The sequence below is a fragment of the Coturnix japonica genome, chromosome 1, assembly GCF_054131305.1.
Source record: "Coturnix japonica strain WE chromosome 1, WE-NBRP24, whole genome shotgun sequence".
NCBI lineage: Eukaryota > Metazoa > Chordata > Aves > Galliformes > Phasianidae > Coturnix > Coturnix japonica.
In genome coordinates, this window is record NC_140663.1 from 126,337,895 (window position 1) to 126,365,433 (window position 27,539).

The 27,539-nt window shown below is 41.9% G+C and overlaps 2 protein-coding genes and 1 long non-coding RNA gene across 5 annotated transcripts in view; 2 read left to right on the plus strand and 1 right to left on the minus strand.

Moving 5' to 3' along the window:
* Positions 1-1,431, plus strand: part of GAS6 (growth arrest specific 6) — a 33,007-nt gene extending 31,576 nt beyond the window's left edge. Inside the window, exon 15 of the mRNA XM_015849516.2 lies at positions 824-1,431. Coding sequence (XP_015705002.2) covers positions 824-975 — 152 coding nt within the window. The 3' untranslated portion in view covers positions 976-1,431. The remainder of the gene's footprint in view (positions 1-823) is intronic.
* Positions 1,432-5,123: 3,692 nt separating this feature from the next.
* Positions 5,124-27,539, minus strand: part of TMEM255B (transmembrane protein 255B) — a 50,636-nt gene continuing 28,220 nt past the window's right edge. For 2 of the 3 annotated variants that reach the window (XM_085552439.1, XM_015849489.3), the window contains 5 exons: positions 15,674-15,754; positions 13,221-13,306; positions 12,130-12,289; positions 8,174-8,317; positions 5,124-5,838 (listed from right to left, as the gene is read on the minus strand). In XM_085552439.1, coding sequence (XP_085408565.1) covers positions 5,671-5,838; positions 8,174-8,317; positions 12,130-12,289; positions 13,221-13,306; positions 15,674-15,754 — 639 coding nt within the window. In that variant the 3' untranslated portion in view covers positions 5,124-5,670. Of the gene's footprint in view, positions 6,579-8,173; positions 8,318-12,129; positions 12,290-13,220; positions 13,307-15,673; positions 15,755-27,539 lie in introns of all 3 variants that reach the window. The other variant, XM_015849497.3, reaches the window with a different exon arrangement.
* Positions 8,312-22,914, plus strand: LOC107306388 (uncharacterized). Its single transcript, XR_014947943.1, has 5 exons — positions 8,312-8,991; positions 15,745-15,876; positions 19,704-19,894; positions 20,063-20,231; positions 20,690-22,914. It is a non-coding gene; the product is annotated as an uncharacterized LOC107306388 (long non-coding RNA).

Here is a 27,539-nt window from a genome sequence, read left to right on the forward strand (position 1 = left end):
TCTCACCTCACCTTGATGAGCTGGCAGTCAGGAAAACTGTCTCAACTCATTGAAACAGGAGCCTCGTTCTGTGTTTCTGCTTGAGCAGGCTTTGTCTGCAATACAGGCATCTGATCTCCAGAGATGTGAGAGTGTACTTGACTTTTTTTCCTAAATGATTGTGTCCTTTGAGGAGAGTGGGAGGCGGAAATAGGAAGAGAAGGTCTTACTGGTCAGCAATAGGGATGGTTTTTCTGAAGGGCAACTATAAGCAGAATCATTGCCTTAAACATAGTGTAATCCATAGGACTTGTACCTGATGTTCCTTTTAAATATATTAATATTCATTAGGTGAGAATGTATGAGCTTTGTGTTCTTACCTAAATTCTCCTTGTGGGGAGATCTCAGTTCTCATCTGTACTCCACAGCAGATGTTATAAATGCCATCAGCTTTGATATGAAGTGTCAGAATTGGCCCAAGGATGCTGTGAGGGCTAAACATTTTGTGCCATAGCACACAGCACCTGGCTTTCCAGCTTCTCAAACATATGCGTCAAAGTTTTCTGCTGTTTTACATCTAAAATCTAATCTCATGGTCTGACTCCCAGGTCTGTATGGGCTCCTGGTATAGAAGTTCTCTGATAAAATCACTCATTCCAGTGATCATGAGTAGCTTGACATTGTCTGACATGTTTAAATTCACATGAGGTTCTATTAGACAGGTGCCCAGTTCTTTGTATGAGTACAGCGCTCTAAAAGAGCAATTATGATCATCTGAGCGTAAGTATGACGGGTGTTTTTGCAGAAGATGCCCTCACAGATGCCTGTTTCTTTTTTGGTGCAGATGTTAACATCACTGCCACTCCGGTCACAGCATCCTACCACGGCTGCATGACGGTGAAGCTGAAGGGCAAGGCGCTGGACTTGGACGAGGCGCTGTACAAGCACAGCGACATCACATCCCACTCTTGCCCTCCGGTTGAGGCAGGTCCATAGGTACCACTGCAATGCGAAAGTTTTGTACTCACAAACTTTCAGTGCTTTTTTTTTCCTCGTTTTTTGTTTGTTTTTGGTTTTTTTTAAGATATAAATTATTCAGACCTACCGCACTGCGTGTATAGTTTCTCTTAAACACTGAAGTTATGTAGGAGCTACTGATCCTTACGTCAGATTGATTATTGAAATACTCCTTTGCTTCGAGGTCTAGAGGTTGTAATATATTTGTAAATAGTCCAGAAGAATAATATTAAACAAGGCAAAAGTACAGAATATACTTAAAGCGAATGTTATGTTTAGACTGTAAGAGACAGTTTTATCTGTAATTCGGAAAACCTGGTAATATATGAGTGTGGACTGGAAGAAAAATAATAATTCTGTATTATTTTTATTACCGACACCGCTTTCTGATCTGCAAAATATGAAAGAATAAAATATTTACATACAAGTTCTTAATTTACCTGTACTCCGGTTATTCTGTACTCTGCTCTTTGGCAGTGGTATCTCAGTTTCATCTTCAGAAGAATCACAGAATTGTAAGGGGTTGGAAGGGACCTCTAGAGATCATCGAGTCCAACCCCCCTGCCAAAGCAGGCTTCCTACACCACGTCACACAGGTAGGCGTCCAGGCAGGTCTTAAATATCTCCATAGAAGGAGACTCCACCACCTCCCTGGGCAGCCTGTTTCAGTGCTCCGTCACCCTCACTGTAAAGAAGTTCTTCCGCACATTCGTGCGGAACTTCTGATGAAACTAATGAGCGTTTCTGTTTCATTTTGGTTTTGTTTATAGGCTGGAGGTTACATGCTTAAGTCAATATTCCATGGGCTGGAGAGCAAATGGTTGTTGCTATTGTTATTGCTGCAGTTTCTGGTACTGCAGATAGAAGACTCAATCGTGACCTTTAGAAAAATTCTGTTCAGCAGAGAATGGGAAACAAAACTGGGTCAGCAGGAAACAGAAGGAAAGGCTCCATAAGCTGAAAGCCATATGGCTTTTGTGTCAGTAACCACTGAAGCTAATGATGAGGTGTCAAGGACTGGGAATATTATGTGGTGATGACATTTTTTTGCTGCTCGATTTTTAGGTTGGCTCTTTCACCGTGAGCATAATAGGAGAACAGAGGCTTGTGATTGTGAGAGCTCGCCAGGCCAAATTGCAGTGCAGTGAGAATATGCCTGTGGGTTTGCTCAGGAGAAGCTGTAGCACCATGAAGTGCATTTAACTGTTAAGCTGTCATGCAGTTGGGGCAGGCTTTGCTTCCCCTGCCTCAAGATGCTTAAACCTTGCTTTATTTGGTCCTTGTTGTCCATCAGGTTAGAGTAAACAACTGAGACAGTGCGAGAGATGCTGTGATGGAAATCCAAATACTGGGAGGCTAAGGTGACCCAGATATTGCAGATTAGTCTAATAATCTGCATGTGACAACATCTGTGACCAAGTTGTGGAGACACAGCAGCCCCAAAGGAAAGGATGGAGGGGCAAGACTATCCCAAACTTTTCCTGGTGTTCTGCTTTATTTAACAGTGGAAAGTACATGACATCGTAGCTCCATATCATGGCCGAGTGAAGCAGCAATGATGCAGTGTGGCAGCAAAGACGAGAGCTTATCACTTTCATCCAGCCTACTCTTTTGCGCTTAGAAAAAGACCTGTCAGAAGGCCTTTTTATGCTCAGGTATGACCAGATGCCAGTCTGAAAGGATAACTGCTAACTAAGACAGCAGTAACAGGCAGGCTTGCTAGCAGACTGTACATGGATAGTAAAACACAGAAGTAGTCCTGTGCTTTTGCTTTTTGTTGCTAAGCAAGAGAAAGCAACTTATTCCCAAGAGCAGCTTTCTGCTACAGTCAGTGATTCTGCATCAGCTGGAGATGTGATGGAGAAGCTAAGAAACTGTGTCTGTGATTCCAGAGAGAGCTGGGAATCCTGAAGGTACCACGGTAAGTAGCACTTCCTTACTGTGGTGGTTTGTTTTCTGTTTCTTTTTCCTGGTTGTTCACCAGAATATGTCTTCTACTATTTTAACTTGGAGGAGCTCTAATGAAAACAGGACAAACTTAGAAGATGAAACAAACCGTGTTAACTTTGTTCTTTGAAGAGAAGTGTGTTAGCAACCAAGTCTTATGTCTACCTTTCTTTTCTTCCTTTTTTTTTTTCCTGGTATATTTTTTGTCGTGGTTCCCAAGAAAATAACATGTGGCACAAGTGAATCACCAATACTCCTGACCTTTGTGTTAATGTAAGTGGTACTATTTATGAGGCCAGATACTGGAAACATGAATCCTGCGGTACACTGTGCTAGTCTGCAGTCTCAGGCTTAATACTATGTGAAAGAGACTGTAATTCCATCTACTAAAAGCAGTCTAATTCAGAGCTAAAAATATCTCCAGGGCTGTGCATGTCTGTGTGTGTATGTGGAGATACTTTGCAGAGATCACAACAACCCCCAACCCAAAATGTGCTTTCGAAGAGATAGGCAGAGTCTGGAGAATTACAGAAAGGGGGTGGGGGGAGGGGAACTTCTGTTTCAAGCTTGACTGCTTTAATACTGTAATACTGGAGGAAAAGGCAGCTGCTTCTGTGTACTGTTGAGAAGAGGAGAATAATAATAATAAACATTCCTTTATTCCTCTTCAATCACTGTGCTTCAACCCAAGAGAAATACTGTTCAATTAGCAATCAAGCTGCTCAACTCAGAAGGAAAGGGTCTGTTCTGGGTTTTGAGTCCAAAAGTTCAAAGGTGTCCAGAAATGAATGGAGGTGGTGCAAGTCCACTCGTGTTCCACTCAATGTGTGATTGGGGTGGTTGTGTTCTTCCCAATATGCATTTGCACAAAAAAAGGGCATTTGGATGCGTTAGATTTTTACTCGGAAGAAAAATAGCGGTCTCTGTATTGACTTCTGTTTCTCTTAATTGGATTCAGATCCTTGACCTCGCCAGCAGTAGGCACCTTGTCATTGACCTTAGCATTGCTTGTCTAAAACTTCATGTATCAGAAAAGAAATGTAAAGGAGAAAAACATGGCTTTTATGAGCCACATAATTTAACCTCTGATTTTATGCATATTAATACCAGTTTTTGTAAAAAACTTAAGAGGTAGAGCACATGAATTGACAGAAGTTCATGAAAGGTGGAAAGTATTATGTAAAAGGATGATCGTTCTTTGCTCTATTTTCAGCTGGTCTGATGGTGTCACTTCCTTTCATAGGAAACTGTCAAATAGGCTGGTTTTGTTTATATAGAGTTTCTTTATATTTCCATAATATGAAGCAGCTGCTTTAAAGTCAAGTGAGAAATACCTTCCTTTCCCCACTCTGCTCTTCGGCATTCAGGAAATTTCTGTAGATTCATTGCTGTCTAGACAGTGAGATCTACAGAGCAAGCGGCGGCATCATCCCTCTTTCAGAGGCAAAATGCAGTGGTGGGATGCAGACATCTGATGGGTTTTCATGCTGTAGTAGCCACTTCTGCCACAAAATAAGTAACTCGAGTGCTGAAGGATCTCAACTTATGATCATGCATGCACAGTGAGGGGGACACCGGAAGGCTGAGCTGCTGTTCAGTAAGACCTGGTCCAGGTCTTACTGCTGAGTTGAGTGGAAAGGAACTGTAAGAAGTTCAACAAGAGCAAGTGTAGAGTCCTACACCCGGGGAGGAATAACTGCACCAGTACAGGTTGGGGGCTGACCTGTTCAGTGATTCTGTGACAGGGTACAAACGACTTTGTTCCTATCAGTGACACTGTTGCAAGTATTGCTGCTTTGCCTTGCCAAAGGGTTTTCAGTTTTGTACAACAGGAAAAAGTAAGAGGGAATTCCAACCTTTCATCAGCTGTCTTTCAGTGGTTGCAGAATTACAGGACCAGTGCCTGATAAGCTTAAAAATAAAGAACTGGGATTTTGGTTATGATCCTCTTTTCACTAGGAAGGAATCAATTCCAATGCTAAAGTGCAGATTAAGTATCTGTCTGGAAATGGCATTTTCAGCACGCTGACATAGCATTTCACTATGCAGACTGGATTGGTACAAGGGACAGATAAATCCACTAAAATTCGCCTTTCTGTTTCAAACTGAAAGAACTATTCAGTGTGTTTCCCTCTGTTCTTTCTTCTGTCTTCGTAAATATAACAGCCTGAGATACGGCATAAATATACACAGTCAATTTTATTGGAAAATAATTGACACACTTTTTTTATTGGTACAACGCTTTCACCAAAAAAAATGGGTTCTTAAATAAATAACACAAGCAAACAAACACCAAGGTTCTTCTTACCCAAAGCAATTAACTTGTAGGGCTCCGGAATGCTCATTCAGACAACACAGACTAAAACCCTCCTATGCTGGTTTATGAAAGCAGAGCACGTATCCAGAGTTGTTTGTTTCAATTCTCCTCTTGAAGAAAAACCATTCTGCAGTATATGGAGAAGGAAAGAACTGGTGGTAAGCAGAAAGCAGTACTGCATTTGACCGCAGGCAGACTGGGTGGTGACCTGTCACCCCGCTGGTGATGAGCCTGCCCTGACACTTGCAGGTTTCTGCTCTGCTTAGTGAGATGTGCCTAAAAGCAGAGTGGCTGTAACACACTCTGTAGTGGGTTCCTTGGAGAGTTCTAATTAGTGCCTGCACAGCACAGGGTTTCCAAAGGGTTCTGAAAAACAATGCCTACTAACTACCTCAAATAAATACTCAGTCCTACGGAGCATATGGTGGAGGCTTTTCTCCAGGCAAGAAGTAAGTTGGTGCATAGAGGGGTGGAGCATTGGGGGGAAGACCGTAGCTGGAGCTGGACTGAGATGGAGGCTGAGTTTCTTCTGATAAAGAAATGTCAGTAGATGATGTTCCTGGAAAATTGCTGGCAGGCTGTATGTAGACAAAGAAAAATATTTTCTTCAATAAACAATTAAGATCCCATTTTGTAGCTCTGAGTTGTTTGTCATAAAAGTATTATCCAGTATGCCCCTATGGTTAATTTTCTCTTGTGTTGCAGCGTAACACTCCAAACACCTGCTTAAGGGTAGCAAATACAGCTTATAGTGAAAGAAGACAGATTCCATCTGTAACCCAAGTCATTTTTAATAGACATTGTGCGTACAGCTAAGCAACAGAACAGGAATTTCTGCAGGTTTCCTGGGTGAGGCCCGGCACCCAACTGGCTGATTATGTTCTATGGAGCTGCTAGTCTTCAGGCATCACTGACATTTAACTGATCTCAGAGTTGTAATACTTGCTTAACTGAAGGGTCTTATTGCTATGCCAAATGCAGACTTTTCTTACACAAAAAATTCACAGTTAGGTATGTGTCTCCCTGTAGCTTTTTCAGCTCTCTTAGTTATAACGGGGCTTTGGCTGGAAAGAGGCGTGACAAATGACCTTAGGAAAACAGCCCATGCTGAGTAACGACCAGGGTTTGTTCAAACATAAGGATGCATCCAGGGACTAAGGTTTTGGATACAATCCTACTACTACTTTAAGCCAAGTTTTGCCATTTATCTCAAGAGGGTCAGGATTTCACTCCTCCCCTCACATGCCAACGCATGCCAGTCCATGGGCTTCGTCAGAAGAGTTGTGCTCAGCTCCCTTCAGGTTCAGGCCTAAAGTGCCTGGAATTTAAACAAAAATAGGAATCATGGATCTGTTATTTCAAGGGAAATGAAAAAATCCAAGCAAGAAAACAGTGCTGTCTTGGGTACTTACCATGCCAAAAAAATGCTATCCATTATTTACCTTACCAGCTGGCAGCTCTCTGACTAAGAATGGCTGTGTCTGAGTTGTTCCAGTAAGGACTGAGTGATGTTGTTATCATATGCCATAGTAAACGAAAGAACTGCTGATTACAGCTTTGTCAAAATGCCTTCCTGTTGTTGTCTCTTTTATTTGCCCACTAAACTAACCATACCTGATCTGCCCAGGTATGGTGATGTGTCTAAGCACTGCTACAGCAGAGGTGGAGCCTGGTCTACTTGGAAGCAAAAATGTTACACCTTTGAGGTGCTCACTGGCACACAATGAGGCCTCTACGTGGTGCTCCAAAAGTCCATGCAAGGCCTGTGTAGACCTTTGGCCATCAGACAGTCCTTTATGGCTTTCTAGTAAACCTGAGGCCACCTCAGATGTAGTGCCATTAGGTAAGTGTGTCACAGTCATAGGATAACAGGGTTTGATGTCTCCATTCGGGTCCCAGTGACGGCACCAAATAAGTGAACAGACCCGCTCAGATGGAGTCTCCTACACTGCAGACATCTAGAGCTTCATTCAGCTGCCTGCACATGAGCATGTAGCCCTTTAGGGGTGCCACGCAATGTGCCAAACATCCACACTGATGTGAAGGGACATTGAGACCTGGGCCCTCTAAGAGCAGCAGCAAGTACCAGGTGGCTACCTGGTCTCATTATCACACGGCACAAGACTTCCACATGCCAACAGCTCCTGTGTTTAGCTAGGTTAATCACAGTAGTCCCAGAGTCTTCAAGTATAGCACCAGCCAAGCAGGGCTTGTGGAAGCCTGAATGCAGCAACAGGGCACTGAGAAGGATTGTAAAGGCCTCCAGCCCACAGCTCCCAGTGGAGCTATTTACCAACTTATCTCTGTGCTCATCTCACTTTGCTCACTCTGTGCTGCACTGTCTGAGCATAGCCATGGCCACGACTGATGCCTGTTGTGCCAGGCCCAACACCTTGCCATGGCCAGGGAGGTTCAAAAGGGATATACAGAAACCAGCCTGAGCCTGCAGGGCATGTGTCAGCCCCCAGAGCACATCCCAAACTCTCATGAGGTACAGATGTCTAAATATTGTGTAGTAGGAAAGAGATGTGTATGAAAATTCACATTTTAAATAAGTCTCATGTTAAACAGGGAGCCACTGTAGCATGGGCTACCTTCTACAACAGCTCTTTGAGGTTGTGAAGCATCCGGCTTATGGGACGTGCTGCCAAGACCTCTGTGGAGGGAATTAGTTTTGCCTGTGCTCCACAGAGTGTCCCTGGCAGCAGGAATGGTGCATTTTTCACCAAAGCTATTTGATAGCCAGCTGGAATAGGAGCAGGCTATGAAGGTTCAAACTCCTCTGGTAAAGAAGGGTCAAGAGGCCTCTTGCCACCAGGCTATGAGGGCAAAACACTGCAGAGATGGAGATGGCGCTGTGTAACAGATCGAGGTTTTCTGATGGAGTGAGAAGGTTGCCATTTTGTACTATACCTGAAGGGGCAACGGGTAGGATGGATATGTAGAAATTGTTGCTGCAGAAGGACAAAATCCAGCGTATGTCAGGATCTGCTGGGCAGGGTTGTACAGGATCTGAGGAGGTGGTGCAGTGCTAAAAGCAATTTGGGACATAGGTACCTGTTGAGCATAGAAAACAACAATTTCATCAGCACTGTGCAGAGGGGTCTGGAGCAGCAACTGGTCCCAACACCACAAATGACATTGTAATTTAACTCCCAGTCTTCCAGCATGAACCAGTACTACAATAATAATAATAATAATAATTAAAAAAACCCACACATTTAAAACACAGTAAACAGAATGAGAGGAGGGTGTATCTGGAATGAATTTTCTGGCCAGAATTACATGGATATTTTAATCTTCTTTACTTGGAAAGAAGACAGCGGGTGCTTCCCTAGCAGCACTTACAGAAGCACTGGCTGGACTCCAGACCAGAGACACCCTGAAAAGCGCAGCATACAGCTTTGACTGCCTCTTCTTATCCACTCCAGCACCCAGCCCTTCACACTTTGCTGCAGATCCTTTCCTATAGCTACTAGTTGATGCCTCTCTCAGCTTTCCTACACAGTTCTGCAAGAATCTCTCTTTCCACAGCACCTGTTTTTCTTTTACAGCTCCCACTCACTTGTGAAATGGAGTTCTCATCTGGCTCTGTGGCACCACTTTGTGGCATTCTCCATTTGCTAGAGGCGAAGATTACAGCAGTCCTAGGGGGACAGGCTTGTGGATCACCCCAAATCCACTGATCAAGCACCTTATTACCAGGCCATCAGCTTGGAGCCAGTGATGAGGTATGGAGGCTAGTTAGATGCTGATATCAAGTATTTCAGTAGCGGTGCTATGATAAATTAGTCATGTATCATACAAGGTGTCTTTGTTCCAATTGAGATGGAACTGCTTTTCTTCATAGTGTCTGCTATGATGCTGTCTTGTTTGTAGGAGAAAAGCAATGCTGATAACACTCGGACATGTCTAGTTGTTGCTGAGCAGTGTTGCACAAAGCCAAAGCCATGCCAGTTTTGCAGTTCCTACTAGCAAAGGGCTGGGGGAAGGGACAGAGAGAGGAGCCAGGAGGGGACAGAATCAAGACAGCTGACTTAAACTGGCCAAAGGGATATTCCATGCCATATGGCGCCATGTGGAAGGAGAGTTTTGAAGGCGATGGGAGTGCATCTCACTCACTTCCACTTGCTGGGAGTCTAGCTGGGCGTCAGCTGGGGCGTGTTGAACAATTGCTTGTACATCACTTGTTTTATATATATATAAAATGTATATATATATATAATTTATAATTTATATATATATAAAACAAGTGATGTATATATGTATATAATTGTCATGGCTATTATCTTTTTTCCCCCTCTTCTTTTTCTCTATCTTAGTAAATAGCTTTTATCTCAACCCACGGGTTCTACTTTGTTTTTCTTTCCCATTCTCCCCTCCCCCAATCCCACTGAGAAGGGGGGAGTGAGGGAACGACTGAGCCACCTGCTGGTTAAACCACAACACAAGGGTAGACGGAGACGTTTTAAGCTGAAATAAGTCCTTTTAACGCCAAAGTGCACCTCCTTTTGCGAGACATGAGTGTTTAGGGGTTCATTTTGGTTTTCATCTTTGAGCAGTGTGAGGGAAGAATCATAGAATCATAGAATGGCCTGGGTTGAAAAGGACCACAATGATCATCTACTTTCAACTCCCCTGCTATGTGCAGGGTCAAAAAGGAAGAGGAGTGAGCCAACACACTCCTCCAGGACCAGAGGTCATTCAGATGAATGCAATCCTAAACTCAAGGCAGGCAGATTCCTTGGCAAGGTGGGTCAGGAAAACATCTCCAAATCATCAGACGAATACCAGGGCAGGGAAGGGAGATGTTTTAGTTAACTCTTTATAATAGAAGGTAAAGTTTTTCATGTGTTTTCGTACCCCTGTCAAATATAAGAAACGATCGAGATATTTTACCATTTTGGATACTTCTGTTTACATTATGCCTTAATCTGCTTTTGTTAAAGATGACTTTAAGGTAACTGCCTAGCCTGAATCCCATATCCATGCACAAGGTAGACCTAAAAAGGAAGGTACTGACACAACTGCTGTGGATACTCCAGCAGATCACAGCAGACAGCCCCGGAGTGGCACAGGGTCTACAGAGAACTGATACCCCAAGGCTCAGGAGAGGATAAAATGTTTCCCACTGGGCCAGCAAAGGCACAGTGAGCATGCCAGGGTCTGCAGAGAACATGTCACAAGAAAGAAAACCTGCAACAACCATAAGAATACTTCTTTTCTATCAAAAATGTGATGTGTGTAAGAAGCAACTACCCTGTTTTGCAGGCTCTCTCCTTGCAGCGTGTTTTGGCTGCCAGCATTCTGCAGAGATAAACATGATGTTTTGTTGGAGTAGTTGGCCAGCTTTGTGTTTCCTGGAAGCCAACCTCAGAGCTGTGCCCTTAGGCGCTGCTGTGGGCTGCAAGTGACATCCTGAAAGAAAGACAGTTGTCCTCCCACATGTTTTGAAGCCTTTTCTTATTTCAGTCCCATGCTCTCTTCTCTCTTTCTTAAGTCTGATGTTTTCTTGGCCCCCTATGAGATACCCCTTTCATAATTAAAGCAAACAGCACATGAGCAAAGCTGATATACCTCCAAAGAACCCCTGAAAAAGCACAATCTGGAATAAGGAATAGGTATTTCATTTTGGATCACTCATTTATTAACTCTTTCACGAACACAGCATGCATCCTATGCTGGGCTGATGAACAGACATTCTCCTTAAGCTATTAAGGTGTTTTTTCTGCTCCTGCAGCAGAAGATATATTAAACAGGTTATTCAGGTCAAGTTCTTACTTGGAGCCCCAACAGACCCACTCCAGCAGAGTGCTGGGGTAAGTTGCCGCACATTCCCTTCAAGGCTTTTTGCCACCTAGTTGAAGGACTTAGGGCTAGTCACCCCAAGCTCTGCTTCCCAGCACAGGGAATGCACCAGGACATGGAAAGCAGTTGTCCCAGGAATGTCTCCTCAGCTTGCCGTCCCTTAGGAGCAGTGCAGTGATACCCCCACCTTGCAGCACTGAGATCTGCCTGGGCTGGAGCTCACTCCCGCTACAAAGCTTCAGCCCAAATCCTATTTAAGCCTGGGCTAATGCAAGGCAGATTTCATAGGCACAGTCTGGCTCTCCACAACTTTTCAAATCTCAGGGAAGCACTAATAGCCCTGGCTCAGATTCCTCAGCAAGAAGCACTAAGAAAGCTTCTCTCAAGCAGCTGTAGCTGTTCACATTTAACTGGCTGCTGTTTACTATTAGCTCCTTGCAAAGGTCCCCTCACACAAAGGAAGGGTCAGCTGCACATTGCCTACATGCAAAGGTTCAGTGTGATTGCTTGCTTTAAGTTAGAGAAAGGTGCAAACATTTGCATCTATCTGTGTGGCACAGGGAGCAGCTAGAGAGAGGCAATCTTTGGTGAAACAACACAGGAGGTTAATGTGACCTGAAAATAATTATGTGAATATAAACTTGACAGGTCCTTCAGTGTTAATCCCTATTCTTGGGAAAACAAGTACATAAATCATCACACCATGGACTTGTGTTTTATGTTATCTACAAACTCGCAACCTTTAACTCTGCCCTTGCTCACATGTTTAGTGCTGAATTACAAGGGGAAAAAAAAAAAAGATGTCACAAATGAAGCACCAGCATCTGTTCATGCAGATGCCTGTTTTTCCCCTTCCACTCATGTATTGACCGGACCTGACCTACTTAGCTGTGAGCAGCTGGCAACTGCTTAGCCTAAATATGTGGCTCCAGACTCCCAGACCACACAGGAAACATGCTTAAAGTGCCTATTTTGTGTACTTAACGCTTGGTTTTTAACTCACTTGATAACATCAGCATGCGCAGAAGTCATTACAGAAGGCAAAAAACTGTAAGCCTTACCATGTCTTTAAATGCTCCAAGAATGGCTGCTGTGATGATCCCCAGAAACAGCCCGATGATGTTCAGGACTGTGGAGGACCACAGCAGCCTATACAGGTGAACCACATCCTGACAACTGCTCACACCAAGGAATTCGTAGTAGCTGGAGGACTGCTCTGAGCTGAAAGGGAATGCAGACAGCATCACTGCCATGTTTTGCACAAAACAAAGAGAACCAGAGGATCTGAATCCCTCCTGCTTACTTTCCTCTCCGGCAAAGTACTTAATCCACACTCCCACCTACGGATGTTAACACTGCTGGGATGAACTGAAGGAAGCTCTGCTTGGCTAAAGTAACATTAGACATTTAGTTGTACAAGTATCAACTCTAGTTTAGCTGATCGGTGTTGGCACAAGCAACACTAACTCTTTGCTAAGGGCCTCTGAACAAAGAGATAACCTGGTTATGGGCGCTGCCCTTGCCATTTAGCTACTAGCTAAAACATGCTCAGCACAGCTATTTTTCCCAATCCACCTGGAAATCTGCTGGCATCTCCAGCAAGCTGCTCAAGCATTAATTCAGCCACATGAATGGAGACTTTGCCAGCTGACCACATTTGTTTATGGTGTCTACAGTCCCAAACGAACAGATGCTACAAAGTACAGTATAAAGATTGACATCTGGATACCAGTGACCAAGGAAATGCATTACTCAGCATACAAGCCCCCTGTGTTGCTTCTCATGCTTCTTATGGCCTCAAGTTGCGCCAGGGTAAGTTTAGGTTGGATATTAGGAAACACCTCTTTACAGAAAGGGTAGTTAGGTACTGGAATAGGCTACCCAGGGAGGTGGTTGAATCGCCATCCCTGGATGTGTTTAAGAGCCGTTTGGATGTGGTGCTCAGGGATATGATTTAGCAGAGGGTTGTTAGAGTTAGGGTACTATGGTTAGGCTGCGGTTGGACTTGATGATCTTCAAGGTCTTTTCCAACCTGGGTAATTCTATGATTCTATGATTCTCCAGACCTGGGGGGAAATTTTGCCATTACTGATGCAGAAGGACAAACAACCAGGGATTTCTCAGAGGCCACTGGCTGCACACAGGCACTTACTTCTCACAGTTGTACAGGTCACAGCAATAGCATGTATTACTCTTAACTTTCAGCTGGCACCTGGTGTTTAAGGTATAACATGTCACCTGCCAAAAAAAAGAAGAGACTGACTTTTAATCTCATACAAGTCACCATACTGACCCCCAAGATGCAGGTACTACAGTGTCACTTACTGTTAAGCAGAAGGATGGTGTGTCAGGGCACAGCAGCGTTTTCTGTCACTGTTACAGTGCTCCACACTACCTTGCTAAAACCCAGAGCTCCCGGCAATCTCTACAACAGTGACACAGTGACAGTGTGTCCGGGGACACACACTATGGTAAACCACTGCATATACCATCCTTTCTACTGTGGAAATGGGCAAAAATACCAGTTTCTCTAAAGAGTTTCTAGTAAATGAGAGCTCTTGCCTGTCAGTAACAACCTCCCAAGGAAAGGAAATAATTAAGACCAACAACAGCAACAATATCCAAACCCACAAACAAAACCACTCACAGAAGATCCAAGCACTCCAGCAAATAACTACCATTCACTGCAGACTCCTGATTATAGAGCCCAAAAGATTTATTTTGCAGGCTCCTGAATAGAAAGCTGAAAAGCTTTATTTCTGTGAGCACAAATTGCACAGACTGGGGAGATGTTAGTACAATAAAGGTGGAAACACGTAAACCATTCTCAATCCAGACAAGAAATCCTTATAATGAATACTTAAGTTTGGTAAGTATGTATCTGATTTCCCCCTCTCCAGTTTGCCCTTTCTGACTGTGGAAGGCTAGAAGAATGATAGAAGGAGATAGATTGACAAGATCTTGGACACAGAATCATAGAATGTTTTAGCTACTTTGAAGCTTCAAAATGCATAAAATGTTTGGCCAAAGGAGTTATTGTAGTTGTCTATTTTTATCCCTGCATTTTTAAAGCATGCAAAAAGCAAGACAATTATTTTTAGGAGATCAGTGGATAAACCAAAATAAACAAATTTCTGTGTGGTGTGAGCAAGGGTGGTGGAAACAGACCATTTGTGGGTGTCTTGCATGTCAAGTCATATTTTTCCATTTCAGTGACCAGACATTTAGCTTTTTCATATGATGGTTGTTTTTGCCTCTCTATCCCCTCAGCACAATTCAAGAGATGTTCCCACCTCATAGAAACTGCAAGAAAATCTAATTATTTTTGCTCTGAGCAAATAAAAGAAACATATCCATCAGACTCCATGAGCTGGAGACCACTCAGAAGTGAGATATGGCAATCAAAAGGAAACTCACTCTCAGAAAACAATCTGTCTTCCTGGTTTGGTGTTTGCCTGGAATGCAAAGCAGTTCTCCTGCTCACCAGCTGGCTAACTTCAGGAAAGCAAAAGCCAAGTTCAGATGCAATGGATCAGTAACTGAATTAGCACACGCTGACTCCAGCTCCATAGACAACCAGACAAGAATGTTATTACAAACTAACCACACTTTTTAAAAGATATGTCTGTGGCAGACTTTTTGCTAGAACAGAGAAAGGAGTTCAGGGTGGCCTAAACTGAGACATTCCCAACATCTGCAGAACTAAGGAGATCTCTCCAGGCAGAAGCCTGAGGCTGGGGTCACCTGCAGGGAGTTGAGGTCAACGTGACCCAAGCTTAACACTTAAAAGAGGAATCAGAAGCATTACTTGGGGGGTATCTGTGCCTGAATGTGCATGGATATGTTGGAAGAGGATAGGGTTTGTCTGGATAGCTCTTGAAGCAAGGATGTCAAATGAAATATTTTTGGCATGCATTTTCTGGAAACAACAGCATAGTGCCCTAGCAGCAAGATTTAAGCAATATTAACTGCTTAGGTTAGTAATAGACTTTGCTAACCTATCTAGAATCATTAACAGAACAAATGAATATCAGGCTTTTTGTAAGTTTGTTTTCCATCCTGCTCTGCTTGATTTCCATTTCACTCCCATCAATTTACCATAATATTAAAATGAAAAATAGGAAAAGAAACTAGATCTGGATTTCTCCAGAGACCTTTGGGTATAGGCACTTTTCATATCATTTAATGTCCTTGAGTTAATAAAAACTGCATACAAATCGCAGACATTTTTGGCCTATGCTGGATAAATACAGAGAATATTTGAAGTCTTCTGGACGATGCAGGTCAACAAAAACCTCGTTAGAGAAAGTCAATGTGATAAAAACATTCCAGACATCTCTTATGCAATATATATGCATTGGTAATCATTCAAATCCCAGAGTAGAGTGTTGGATATAAACTTTGATGATGACTCAAAATCTTACTGATTGTAATGATTTGCAGTCATTAGAGCTCAGACAGATGGGGGTTCACTTGTGGGAGGGAAAAGCAGTTGGGTTACCATGAACCTACATGCACAGAGACACTCTCAAATAACTGCCTTCCTCCTCCCCAGCCCCTTGAAACACAAGAGAAATGAATATATGAGGAAGCAACTTTGTTTACCTCTGTTTGGTAGGCATCATATAGGAATCCTACTCCACTTGAATAATACTGGCATCTTCTGTTATACAAAGGTCTAGGTTCCTGTAAAGAGAAGAATATCCAGATAAGTACTCAGTCTGGAGGAAGTTTGAAAGCACTGCATCTCATATCCCCATGCCGGATGTTTACAGCTCCATTAAGCTGGAACCAAAGCAGACAGTTGGGTAAGCAGCTCACAGGCTCTGGTATTGGCTTCTTTCCGGAAAAAGATCTCCTCAGTGCTTCATTTTCCTTCCTCAGTTTGCCACTAGGCTATATGAGAATCATTTACTTCTCACTGTCCCAGTCAACTATCTTGAGAGGACATCACCTGGGATTAAAATACTTCCTTCCCCAATGTCAAACAGCACTACTCTGTGAGAATGGCCCAGTCACTCCTTTTCCTGGCAGCATCTTAACCAGCACAAATAATTACTTTACCAATATGTCCTCAAGTTATGTGACTTTCTTTTAAGGGATTTCAGCAATGTCCATAGTGAAACAAGGTAGAATACTTAAAACTTTAAGTATTCCATTTACTTCATTCACTTCAAAACCAACAAACAAAACAAAAGAATAACAACAGCAAAGAATAATGAAGAAATGAAAGCATTCCAGGGGAAGTATTCTGCCATAAATTTGTTTTTGTCTTATTTTCCATTTATGCTTATTGTAAAAGATGTATTTCACTGCTCGTAATTTCAGTTTTGCCTGTGACAGTTCCCACAAGCTGATACAAAGGAGGGACACAATGAAATATCCTTGGCTAGATGAAAGACGTGTTTCTGAACTTGGCAGAAGGCCACTTGAAGGCTAGCGGGTGCGTGCCTCAGCCAGTTTCAGGACACAAACATATTCGCCTAGGGAGTATTTGGCAGCAGAAGAGTTCTATGTGATCTGGTATACATCCCAAACCAAAGTGTGAGAATGACTTATATTATCATAAAATAGTTTTTCAACTTTTTGTCACTTATCTAGTCTCAAGTCATGATCTGGACCTTCAAAGCACTCAAATGCCATCATCACCAATGTCGATCAGATCACTTCCAAGAGAGAAGATGGGATCTCACTATCTGCTGTTTCCTCTTTCCATGCTAACTTTCAAGCAAAAGACCACTTTGGTTTTTAGCAGAAATTAGTGTCAACTAACCTTCACGGCATCAGCCTGGGCTTTAAAGCTTTCTGACCCACCTAGTACTAACCTAGGAATTGCAGAAAGAGCTATGCTCTTTATAATCACTTCTCAGTATTCTACATTTGTTAGTTAATGAAGTGTGAACTGTATAAATCTGCTGACCCAAAATACTTATCAGTAGAAATACAGAGCTAGGCAGGAATGCAGAGAGGTCAATGAATAAATCTCATCCAACAACGTGTTGGCTTCTCTGATTACTCTAGCAAACCTAAGAATGTTTGGATACCATTTCCTAAGGGTTAGGGAAAGGTTAACTTCCTGCATCCAAAAATATTTATATCTCACAAGTGTTAGAAAAAATGCATTAGTAACTATTATTTTCTCAAGAGGAAATGTAAATACCACACAAACAGCATGCCATGTCTTGAGCTAGGGCAACATTCTTCCACAGGCCTGGAAAAGCATCAACCTTTAGCCATGACTTCCAGGAACAGATCTGACTGGGAGAGCTAACGGGATTGCAGTTTCTCGGCTAGTACATCAAGCATAGGATCAGCCAAAGGCCACACTGTACTTTTCATAGTGTCATCCTCCAGCACTGATTCATCTGTTGCTTGGGAATAAAATGGGGGTGATACAGGAGAAGAATTAGCTATTCAAATGGCTTTTTCTAGCATGAGAAGCAAATCCATGAAAAAAGGTGTCCATCATATCCCCAACAATAACAAGCTCCAGTGTTATCCTGGAAGATCCTGGAAGTGAGAGATGGTCAAAGGCACAGGGAACCAGGTGGTATTCTCCTCAGTCCTACTGATGAGCAAATATTACTTGAGGAGGGTTGGATGGATCCAGAGGGTCAACATTGGAACATTTGGTATATTGGCAAAAGGAATTTCACTTTTATGGCCAGTATCTAAGTGGAGGCTACAAGAAAAAATGGGTTAAGTGCTTTCATGGGGTCTGCTGTGATAGGACAAGGGGAAATGGTTTCAAACTAAAAGAAGGGAAATTTAGATTGGATGTATGAAAAAGGGTTTTTATTACAATAAAAGAACTGGAACAGGTTGCCCAGAGACGCACTGTATTTCTTGTCCTTGAAGATATTAAAATTCAGGATAGCTGGGGCTCCAAACAACTTCATCTAGCCATAGGCGCAGGGGAGTTGGACTACATGACCTTTAAAGGTCCCTTCCAACTCAAATGTTCTGTGACAGCAGTATATCTTGACAGTAACAGTGAGAAAGCTGTCTATGCAGCATCCATCATCTGTTGGAAGACCATCTCCCCAGCTCTAATCTCTTGGCTCACATAGATTTACTATGCTTCACACCTCTGTCCTCTTATTTAAAATAATAATATATATATATGTATGTATGTTTTTTTTAAAAGGTCCTTTTATTGATGTGGTCTTTGATGGAGAAAGCAGTTTTTATCTGTGAGTGCTTGTGAAGTGCTAGAAACAGCACTGTCCCCAAAAGAGAGACGACTGATTAACATTTTCTAGACTTAAACTGACAGCAATCTGACTATATCTTCCTGTTACACATACACACACTCATCCATAAAGTAAAAATGGTATCAGTATATAACAAAAAGATCTTAGTATGCAGACACAAAGCAGAGAAGATGACAATCACTTTTATAGACACCAATAAACAAATTCAAGCACATAGCAATGTTTCTGTACAGCCTTTTCACTCTTTTGACCAGCCTGCTGGTGTTTGTCCACTATATAACATCAGCACAGCTCTAACTAGCAGATCTCATAATTTTCAGTTTTGTCAGAAAAAAACCAAAAACCTGGATAGCTAGTAATTCTCTTCATTGCAGGCAAATCAGAGCTGCTCGGAATAGAACCCTATGGATGAAAATAGCTCTCCCTGATCTTTTTACATGGTTTTTACTTCCATATTTTGCATGCATGTGTACTAGAGCCTGTGAATGATGAACAGACAGGTAAGAGGAAAGGCTTTACACCTTTATATAAGATTCAGCCCAAATATAGAGGGTTTTGGTTTTGCTGGCTGCATATACCAAGTTTAGAAAAGCAACACATTTTCCTTGATAATGAGAGCACTGCAATACATCACTTGTGTAAGGAGAATAAGGAGAGTACTCTTCGAATAGTATCCTTGATGAATTTGACATAATGTCTTTGGAGCATGGTTTTGTGTGACTTTTAACTGAGGTATGGAAAGTACATTTTTCCACTCCTGTTTTTGTTTCCTTGGAGAGCACGTATTTTGGATAACATAGGGAAAATTCCACCTCCTTTACATATAGTGCACTTTCTGAAAATGGAGACGTAGTGTAAATGGTATTGACTGAAATTTATCCCACACTTCACAGACATAAAACATAATTTTGTTAATAATTTACTGTAACAATTATATGGTGAGGGCTATTTTTTTTCCAATTACTGTATTTATTTAGTCTTAGCTTCCCTGAATGCATCAATAGAAGTGTAGATGAAAGAGTGCCAGGAACCATTCCCAGGCCTGAAACTTGATTATCCAGCCCATTAGGTTGTTAGAATTCTGCCTATGATAGTTTTGGCCTTGGCAAGCTGTCACTCTTCCAAAATAACTTTGGTGCCTGGTTTGAAATAGCATGGACCAACAACCATTCCCAATAAGCAATTTGGACATCACCACTCTGTTTGTCACTCTATGAGACATAGCAGTAATGACTTGGGCTTTTCCACACCAGTTGCCCTGGGGACCAGAAAACGGGTCCAGGCACATCTGAAAGACTAATATAAATAAAACTGAGTAGTTTAAAATCAGACTAATGTTTTTAGTGGCTCATTAACTTGAAGTGTTTTATTTTCTACTTGTTTTTCTCTATTACATTATTGAAGGTCATTTTTATCTACAGCATAGATGGCAGCGAATAGCAGATGAGCTGCCAAGATTTTTCAAGTTTAATCCTAAGAGCAAACCGAAGCACAATTCTTTGGTGCCAGCTCAGCCTTGTGCCAGCAGCTCGGTGTTCCAGAGATTATCACTCCTTTCAAGATCAGATTCTCTGTCAACTTTATGAAAGCAGACATGAAGATATGAACAAAGGTATATCCTTGGCAACCAACTTTTATGCTTTTCTAAAGAGAGAGATGAAAGAGTGACATGGTTTAGTGGGCAGGGTGGTGATGGGTTGGTGGTTGGACCACATGGTCTTAGTGGCCTTTTCCAGCCTTAATAATTCCATGAAGTTATCTGCCCTTACTGACTCTGTAGCTGAAGGCATGAGGCAGCACATGAGAGCATACAGACCAAAGAGCCTCCAAAGAATCTCATTAAACAAGGTGCCAACATAACAGCAATCTGGGAAAGCAGACAGACTGGATCATGGTCTTGGGATCTGAACTACAGCAGATTAGCTTGTACCTTGTACAAGTAATGAGAGGTAATGTTACAGATCTTTTGTCATTTCTATATCTCTCTTTCAACGTTTATTCACCGGTGCAATTCAGTTTTCAGTTTTCAGTTTCTGGAGTAGAAGAGGTTTTCAGAAAGCAATTTATCTTGCATAACTTCACTATTTTAAGAAAAGGGAAGAAATAATATCCTTCTCCCTCTCTACACAGTTTGTTCCAAATACTGAACACATATCAGCTGATGGAAAACAAACTAATTACAATGACCATTATAAACCAGTTAGCTAATTACAGACCAATGTTTTCTCTTGTGCTTGATAGAGAATCTTTAAACTCCTGGTAGACCACAGAATGCCTCACCTTTAATTTGTGAGAAGTTGAACTTTGGTACACATTGCTTGCAGATAATTGTTAAAATAGTATTCCTCATATGATGCACTGGAATTTGTGCAATAATGACATTCTTTTCGTATCTTCTGCATTTCAGAGAGCACTTGGGAAGGGATGGCAGCCCAACAGCAGGAGTCAATGGGCAGGATGGAGCACAGGGAAGGGAGCCCTTCTGGAAAGGCCAGTATGCTGGGGCTGCCTGTCATCACCACAGGGAAATGTAGGCTTTTCTTCTCCTTCCGCACCAGGACTGATCTTATAGGAGTGCCAGGCTGTGGCTCCATGGATTTGACACATTGGCGTGAGCAGCCATGCTCCTTCAGTCAGTGACTGAAGTACTAAGATACTTACTTAAACTAGCAATGGCACCTCCATCTCTCTTGCATTGGCTACAAATACCGAAACACATAATAAATTGGCTGTGAGCATGTGGCTGACAGCAATTTGGAATGCCGTGATTGTACAAAATCCCAAGTTCTGAAAAATGACAGCCCTGAAAGGAAATCCAGATGCTAGAAAATAAAGCCCTTAACTCTATGGAGAAATGTCTGAAAGACTGCAACTGGAAAAGCATCTTTTATGGTTTCTCTGCCTTATGAAAGGAAGTAAGCTGGGAAAGTATAGAAAGTTACAGGAAGAACATGAAGTCTACTGATACTTCCAACCTGTTTCACATTTTGACTGTGCAACATGCAAGTCTTTTCTAGAGACAATAACAGCTTTGCCTCATTGCCACCAAGCTCATCATCAGCTTTTGAATCCAAATGCCAGTTTAGTTTTAGCTTGTCAAGTGTGACTTTAAATCTTCTAATTTCTGCATTTTCCTCCCATGCGATACCAGCATTTGCTTCCTACTTTTTCTTCTCTGTTTTGTTCTCTTGAAAGCGCCACACTGACTAACAGCATAGAAAGGCCTGGGCTGCCAGGGAGTACAGCATGTGTAGTTCGGATTTGGAAGGGTGAGCACAAAAAGAGAAGCAACAAGCTACTTCTGGACTCTCACAGCCCAATTTCTGTGTCTTACGAATGTAACTTGGGAACTAACCTTGCAGAAATGCAAAGCTCCAGTCTAGGGACTTTCCCTGTCTGCTGTTCAGAAATAATCCAGCTTCAGTGCTGAGAATAGGAAAAACAGGCAGCATGGCTTAAATACTTCTTAATTCTCACAAACCAGATTTCTTTTATGTTGTGCTTTCCAGGAGCTCTTCTCAGGATTTCTATTTAACTTGAAAGACTTGATCCTATAGAATCCTTTTCTCTTAATGCTCAGGAGCACTAGGTATTCATCTTCAGTTCTTTCAAACCAGCAAGAACACAGAATACCTACATGCTCTCAAGAATGAAAACACACATATGTGGATCTATTTCATTTTGCATTTCCTTGGTGTCCTTTTTGTTCAACTTAAATTGCTTTGTAGTGGTAGCTCCTGTTCTTTATTTGGGAAATATTTCAGGACTGGTGGTATAGCTGTAGCCAAGGAAAAGGCTTCCAGATACAGGACCTGACCCATTAGTACATGATGTGCACAGATAGGCCTGTTCCATATGAGTAAAATTCAGTTAGGAAAGGTTAAGTTCTCTCCAAATAGTCTTTTTTTTTTCCCCAGTGACTTTTGGCCTTACTTTGCCTGGCATGAATGTGAGAAGATAGGCCCATCAGTCTTCACAAGCTCATGGGCAACAAGTTAAAGAAGCAAGAATTGCCACCCCTGCACACCTCCATGGCGGCCCAGCAGGCTGGAACCTATAGCCGCTGCAGGCACAGGTGGTGGCAGGGCAGGCAGCACAGAGGTGTGCTGCTGAAAGATGCTGCTCACCTGAGGGCTGCTGTGCTGCAAATGGTATGTCATCAGAGGTGGTTGCTTTGGCTGTACTGGGGAGCTGGGGCTACACAAGACTCCAAGGAGGAAGACTACTCCTGCCTTAGTGCATCAGACCTGTGCTATATCCAAGCCTGACACTAGAATCAGACTTGTTTTTCTTTAGTTATGTTTAGCTGTCTGATGTCTCTCGGGATGAGGTGTGGACCTTCCAATGATACCTACGGTAGCTATTTCATGTAGTGAAAAATTTGTGTAAAAGCCATTGGTAAAGCTAAGCTTCTAATGATGCAATTACTGATATTATTAAAGGCTCTAATTTTAGTTATTGCTTGATATAGTTAGATACTTAATTGCTTATTATAGTTGTTTACTTACATTGATTACATTACCTCAATTATAAGTTTTGTAATGTGAACTGATTGCTGTCTTGATTAAAATGATGTTATATCACATGAGTTATTAACTTTTCTGCAAGAATACAAGAACTGTTTGTCTTGTTTGTGGTAATGTAGTTCAAATATATGAAACAACTCTCCTCCTCTTTGCCTTAAACTTACATATGAAATATATGAATCTTTGAGACTACTACTGCAGGTCATCTTGCAAAACACTAACCTGAACATCTGAAATACTGAATGACTTGCTGACTGAAATGCAGGTTTTTCATGTTTATCATGCTCCTGTGGAATTTTTTTTACCTTAAAGGAAAAGAGTCTGTATGAAATGCACTAGTTAAGCAGTGTATATATTGAATATGTATATATTCAAATAAGATGTTTGAGGTTTTAATGTGGCAGTGGAAACACCATTGCTTTTAATTTTCAGGGCATGACACACCACTGATAGGGACCTCTAAATAACCCCACTGTAGACCATGAGAAAAGCCCCAGAAGAAATAGAAAGACAGAAGTTACAAAATCAAGATGATCTAAACAATTAGTGAAATGTTTCATGCGTATCCTGATTTTCCCCACCTTCACATGCTTGAACTCATTTCAGAAGGGAACAGGATCCTGGGAGCATTTAACTCAAGCCTGAAAGGGTGTTTGAGCAACTTGGTCTAGAGGGAGATGTACCTGCCTATAGCCTGGGAGTTGGAACCAGATGATTTGAAAGGTCTCTTCCAACCTAAACCATTCTATGATTCTAGGTGTTTTCCTTTTTTCACTCTACTTGTTTGTTCACAGGGCAAGTCAAAGCACTGCTCTTCCTTTGACAAATTATGGGAAAAAATGCCAAGCACTATTGCTCCAGTCTGAGGTCCCTCACTGCACCTTCAAGTAGTTCTTACCTTAAAGCTCAAACAATTCTGCTCTTACTGCAGCTCAAATGACTAAACTCATGGAATTAAAGAGGGAACTCACTGTGGGCTGCTATATATAACCAAGGAAAGCCAGCGGAGCAATGCCTGTGTTCCCTGTGAGCTGGGCTAGTCCTTGTTTGCTTCAACTGTGAAGGCTGTGATCCACTACTATCATGAAGAAGAGCCAGGAGGCCTAGGACAGTTTTCTCCCTGTCCCTGTCCCAGAGGCTGCAAAAATGGAGTGTACATGGTCAATGTAGAGAGATGCTGCTAGGAAAGAAACCAAGAATCTCTCATTTTCTTTGCCACTGACAAGAGATTCACTCTTTGGCATCCAAACATAACACGTGTGCTGCAGAATGGTTCAAATATTTGTGTTTGGTTGACACAATGCCAACCCTTTTCCCTCAGGGTAACAAGTTACAGCAGGGAAGAAAATGTGATTTTTAAGAATATTCAACTTAGCTACATCTGGAAGGAACTTTAGGAGGGAGGGAGGTAGGAAGGAAGGTAGGAAGGAAGGGAAACTGTATAATCAGAAGGCTTTGCCCCTGCTAATATGAGATGCTCTGCAAACTGGAGGGAGTTCTCCAAAGAAAGGGCTGCAATTGTTTTTCTTACTGAAAAATATCTGGCAACCAACTTAAAGCAGCATAACAGGTCCTCTGTAATAGCAATATATTCAGGCTATATGCACGGTACTTAACTGGCCAAAAACAGAGCAGACATGGACATTAACACCTTACAAAACACCCACCATTATAGGTAAATTAGTTTCCTCTTGCAAGTGGGCATTAATGTTCACTAATTCATGGATAATGTTAGCTCAGTTAGCGACATCTCCCTAGTATATGACTTTCCATTTAGATTATTAAATTTATGCTTAATTCCTCTTTATACCTGCTGCTTTCCACCTTTCTAGTAGTTGTAGCCTAGAGCTAGGATGTTTTTCCCCTATTATTTCCATGTCAACTGAAAGTATTCACAAGATAAAAAAGCATCCCCCAAACCTTTCTTCGACCCAGGAAAGAGTTTCTGAGCACTGATGTAACTGTGGTTGCTGTGGGGGAGATCTTTACCTGAAAAAAGGTGAGTTTTCTTGACGAGAGTGTGTCAGAGCAGACAGCAATGCAGTGGCCTAAAATGTCTGGAAGCACCTGACATAACTCACAGTAATAGATATCTTTAAACTCATTCCAGGGTTCTTCAAATTAGGTTGTAGGGCTATCCAGCATACAGATCTCTACCATCTGGTCTGTGATGTGCAAAGAAAAGTATTTGTCTTTGGGCTTAAAGTATATTCAATCACATTTTGATGCATGAACATAAATAACCATTATACAAGTGTGGTCATAGAGTCTTGCAGTACAAAAGAAGAATCTTGCAGGAAGGACTTAGTCTGGATGCACGGCTCTTCCTTTGCTCCAGCCTTCCTGTAATTGGCACTGTAGGAACACAGTCTGTGCTTCCCATCTCAGTGTCAGATGCAAGGTATTTATTTTTTACTTTAAACAAAAAGCCAACAGGCTTTTTCAGAACAACAGATGACTTAAAAGACTGACAGAGCCTGGATCAAAATGTGAAAGGCTCTGGGACATGAAAATAAATTGTTTTATAAACCAAGAATTTATGGAGCCACACTGTAGTGAAATGCAGAACTTTTTGGTGAAGCTGCTGGGCACTCGTGTTGCAATTCTTGACCAAATTTCTACAATCTGCACAAAATACTTTCAAGATGGAAAAAAGACTGACATTCTCGGCCATTGCCTGTACAACCACCAGATGGTGCCATCAATTCTTGAGAGCACATACGCAGCATCTGGCTGCTCTGTCCAAAGCCTTAGGAAGCAGCAAGAGATGAGCAGTTCGCTGTGTGGACACCCCCCATCTAACACCCATACAGAGAAGACACATCTCCAGTTTAATTTCTAAACCCTCAAATCTGTATGTAGTACAGCTGACATGCTTCAGCTGCATTTAAATCACTTTACTAAGATCTCCTCTTAGGGTTATGTATTTTAGTCTCCCCTGGTTCAACTGCAGGTTCAGGGCTTAGTGCTATAACGGTATTCTTCAATTTAAAGGCTTTCTCAGTTTCTTGCTTGTGGAAACTTAAGAGAATTCTTGAATTGATTATAGTCTATTTCTATAAAAATAGAGTCCTGGAATCACAAAACAACATATCATATGTTTTTCTCCTCAAGCTATTACTTGATTTCCCTATAAACAGCCCACTTCAGGCTTCACTTCAAACACGGTGCCTTATCATAGTGATTCCTCAAATTTATGGCAGTTAAGTAAGTTGTACTATGTTACTGACTGCCTGTAAGAACTGATCTGAAGTACATCTGATTATGGTGCCAATTTGTCACAAGAAAATTACCATCTTTTGAAGAGTCACCATCCATTAGGCTTCCTAAACATTCTTTCAAAGATGTGTCCCAGCCCACCCAGATAAGAAATATGGAGGCTGATGTTAAAAGGCCTGTATGGGAATTGCTAAGTTATGGCCTGAACCCATGGTTGAGCACCAGGTGAGAAAGAGTGGCTAACCCAGGGAACTCAGGGGGTGATCCTGGGTCCAGGATGGAAATACTTCTAAGATGCCTTAGCAATACAGTAATTGTTCAAGGTTTTCATTAGACCTTACAGTTCTCTTTGGCAGAGGAACCTAGCTCCAATAACAAGGGGACAGAACAGTGCATTTGTGCAGCAGTTCCAACTTGTCAGTTTATGCTGTCCCTTCATTGCACACATAAAAATCAGACTCTTGGGAGGGGGGTTGAAAGTGGTTTTCAATCACACTACTGAAAACCACATTCTATTAAAGCAGTTCACGTCTAACTATAAACCACATTAAACCAGAACTTCAGCTAAGAGGATGTAGCAGTTATTAACTATAGGGTAAATAAGGGTCATTATCAAAGACGGAAGCTTTATAAACAGAGAAAATTAGTCCCAGTTCAGTCTTAAAGCCAAAAATGGTAATGAAATGCAAGTTGGAGCATCCAAGCATCTTTCTTCCTTTCTATTGGAGACAAAAATTCAGAAGAGAAATCTAATGCACTTTTAAACACAGCTGAACCTGAAGCTAAAATCCTTGACCACACTCTTGTCAGAGTAAAATCCTACATAAGAACTGGAATAAATCCAAGCAGCAGTTCAGACTGGATATGTAGCAGTTTGGCAAAACAGCCCCTGAGGTGTTTGTGGACAAGTTGGACATATGTTGGCAAGGGAGACCTCACAGCACTTATGGCCAACTGTGTGGTAGACTGCATTAGCAAAAACATTACTTGTAGGTTGGAGGAAGTCTCTAGTTTCTCCTAGAGCTTTCAGGCAGATAGAGCTTCTTCTTAACACATGCTTCAGGAAAAATAAGACTTAGACGTGTCAGTATTGATATTCCTTGATTTCCAGCTGTGTGTGTTTAAAAGCATTTGTATCTACAACTTGTTTGCTCATGACTTTGCTACCCCTCATCTACCTGACCTCCCCAGGAAGCAATTTCCTCACTTCTTAACTGAATTTCTTTCTGTTGGCTATTTTAGTGTCTGCCTGAGGGGATATCAGCAAAGTTAAGGATCATGTAGCAGTTGTCAAGGCTTGCAGTCACTGTACGAGGGCAGTAGATACAGCAGAGAATCTGCATGTGAGGTGGGGTCCGAGTAACAAAATGTCTCAAGCAAACACTAACAAAGATAATGGAGTCCTGCAATAACAACATCTTTCTCAAACAGCATCACTGTACATTAATTCTAACTTTGATTTTCTCCATTCCCTTCTGGCTTTTTTTTTCTTTTTAAAGGGTAAAAATGCAG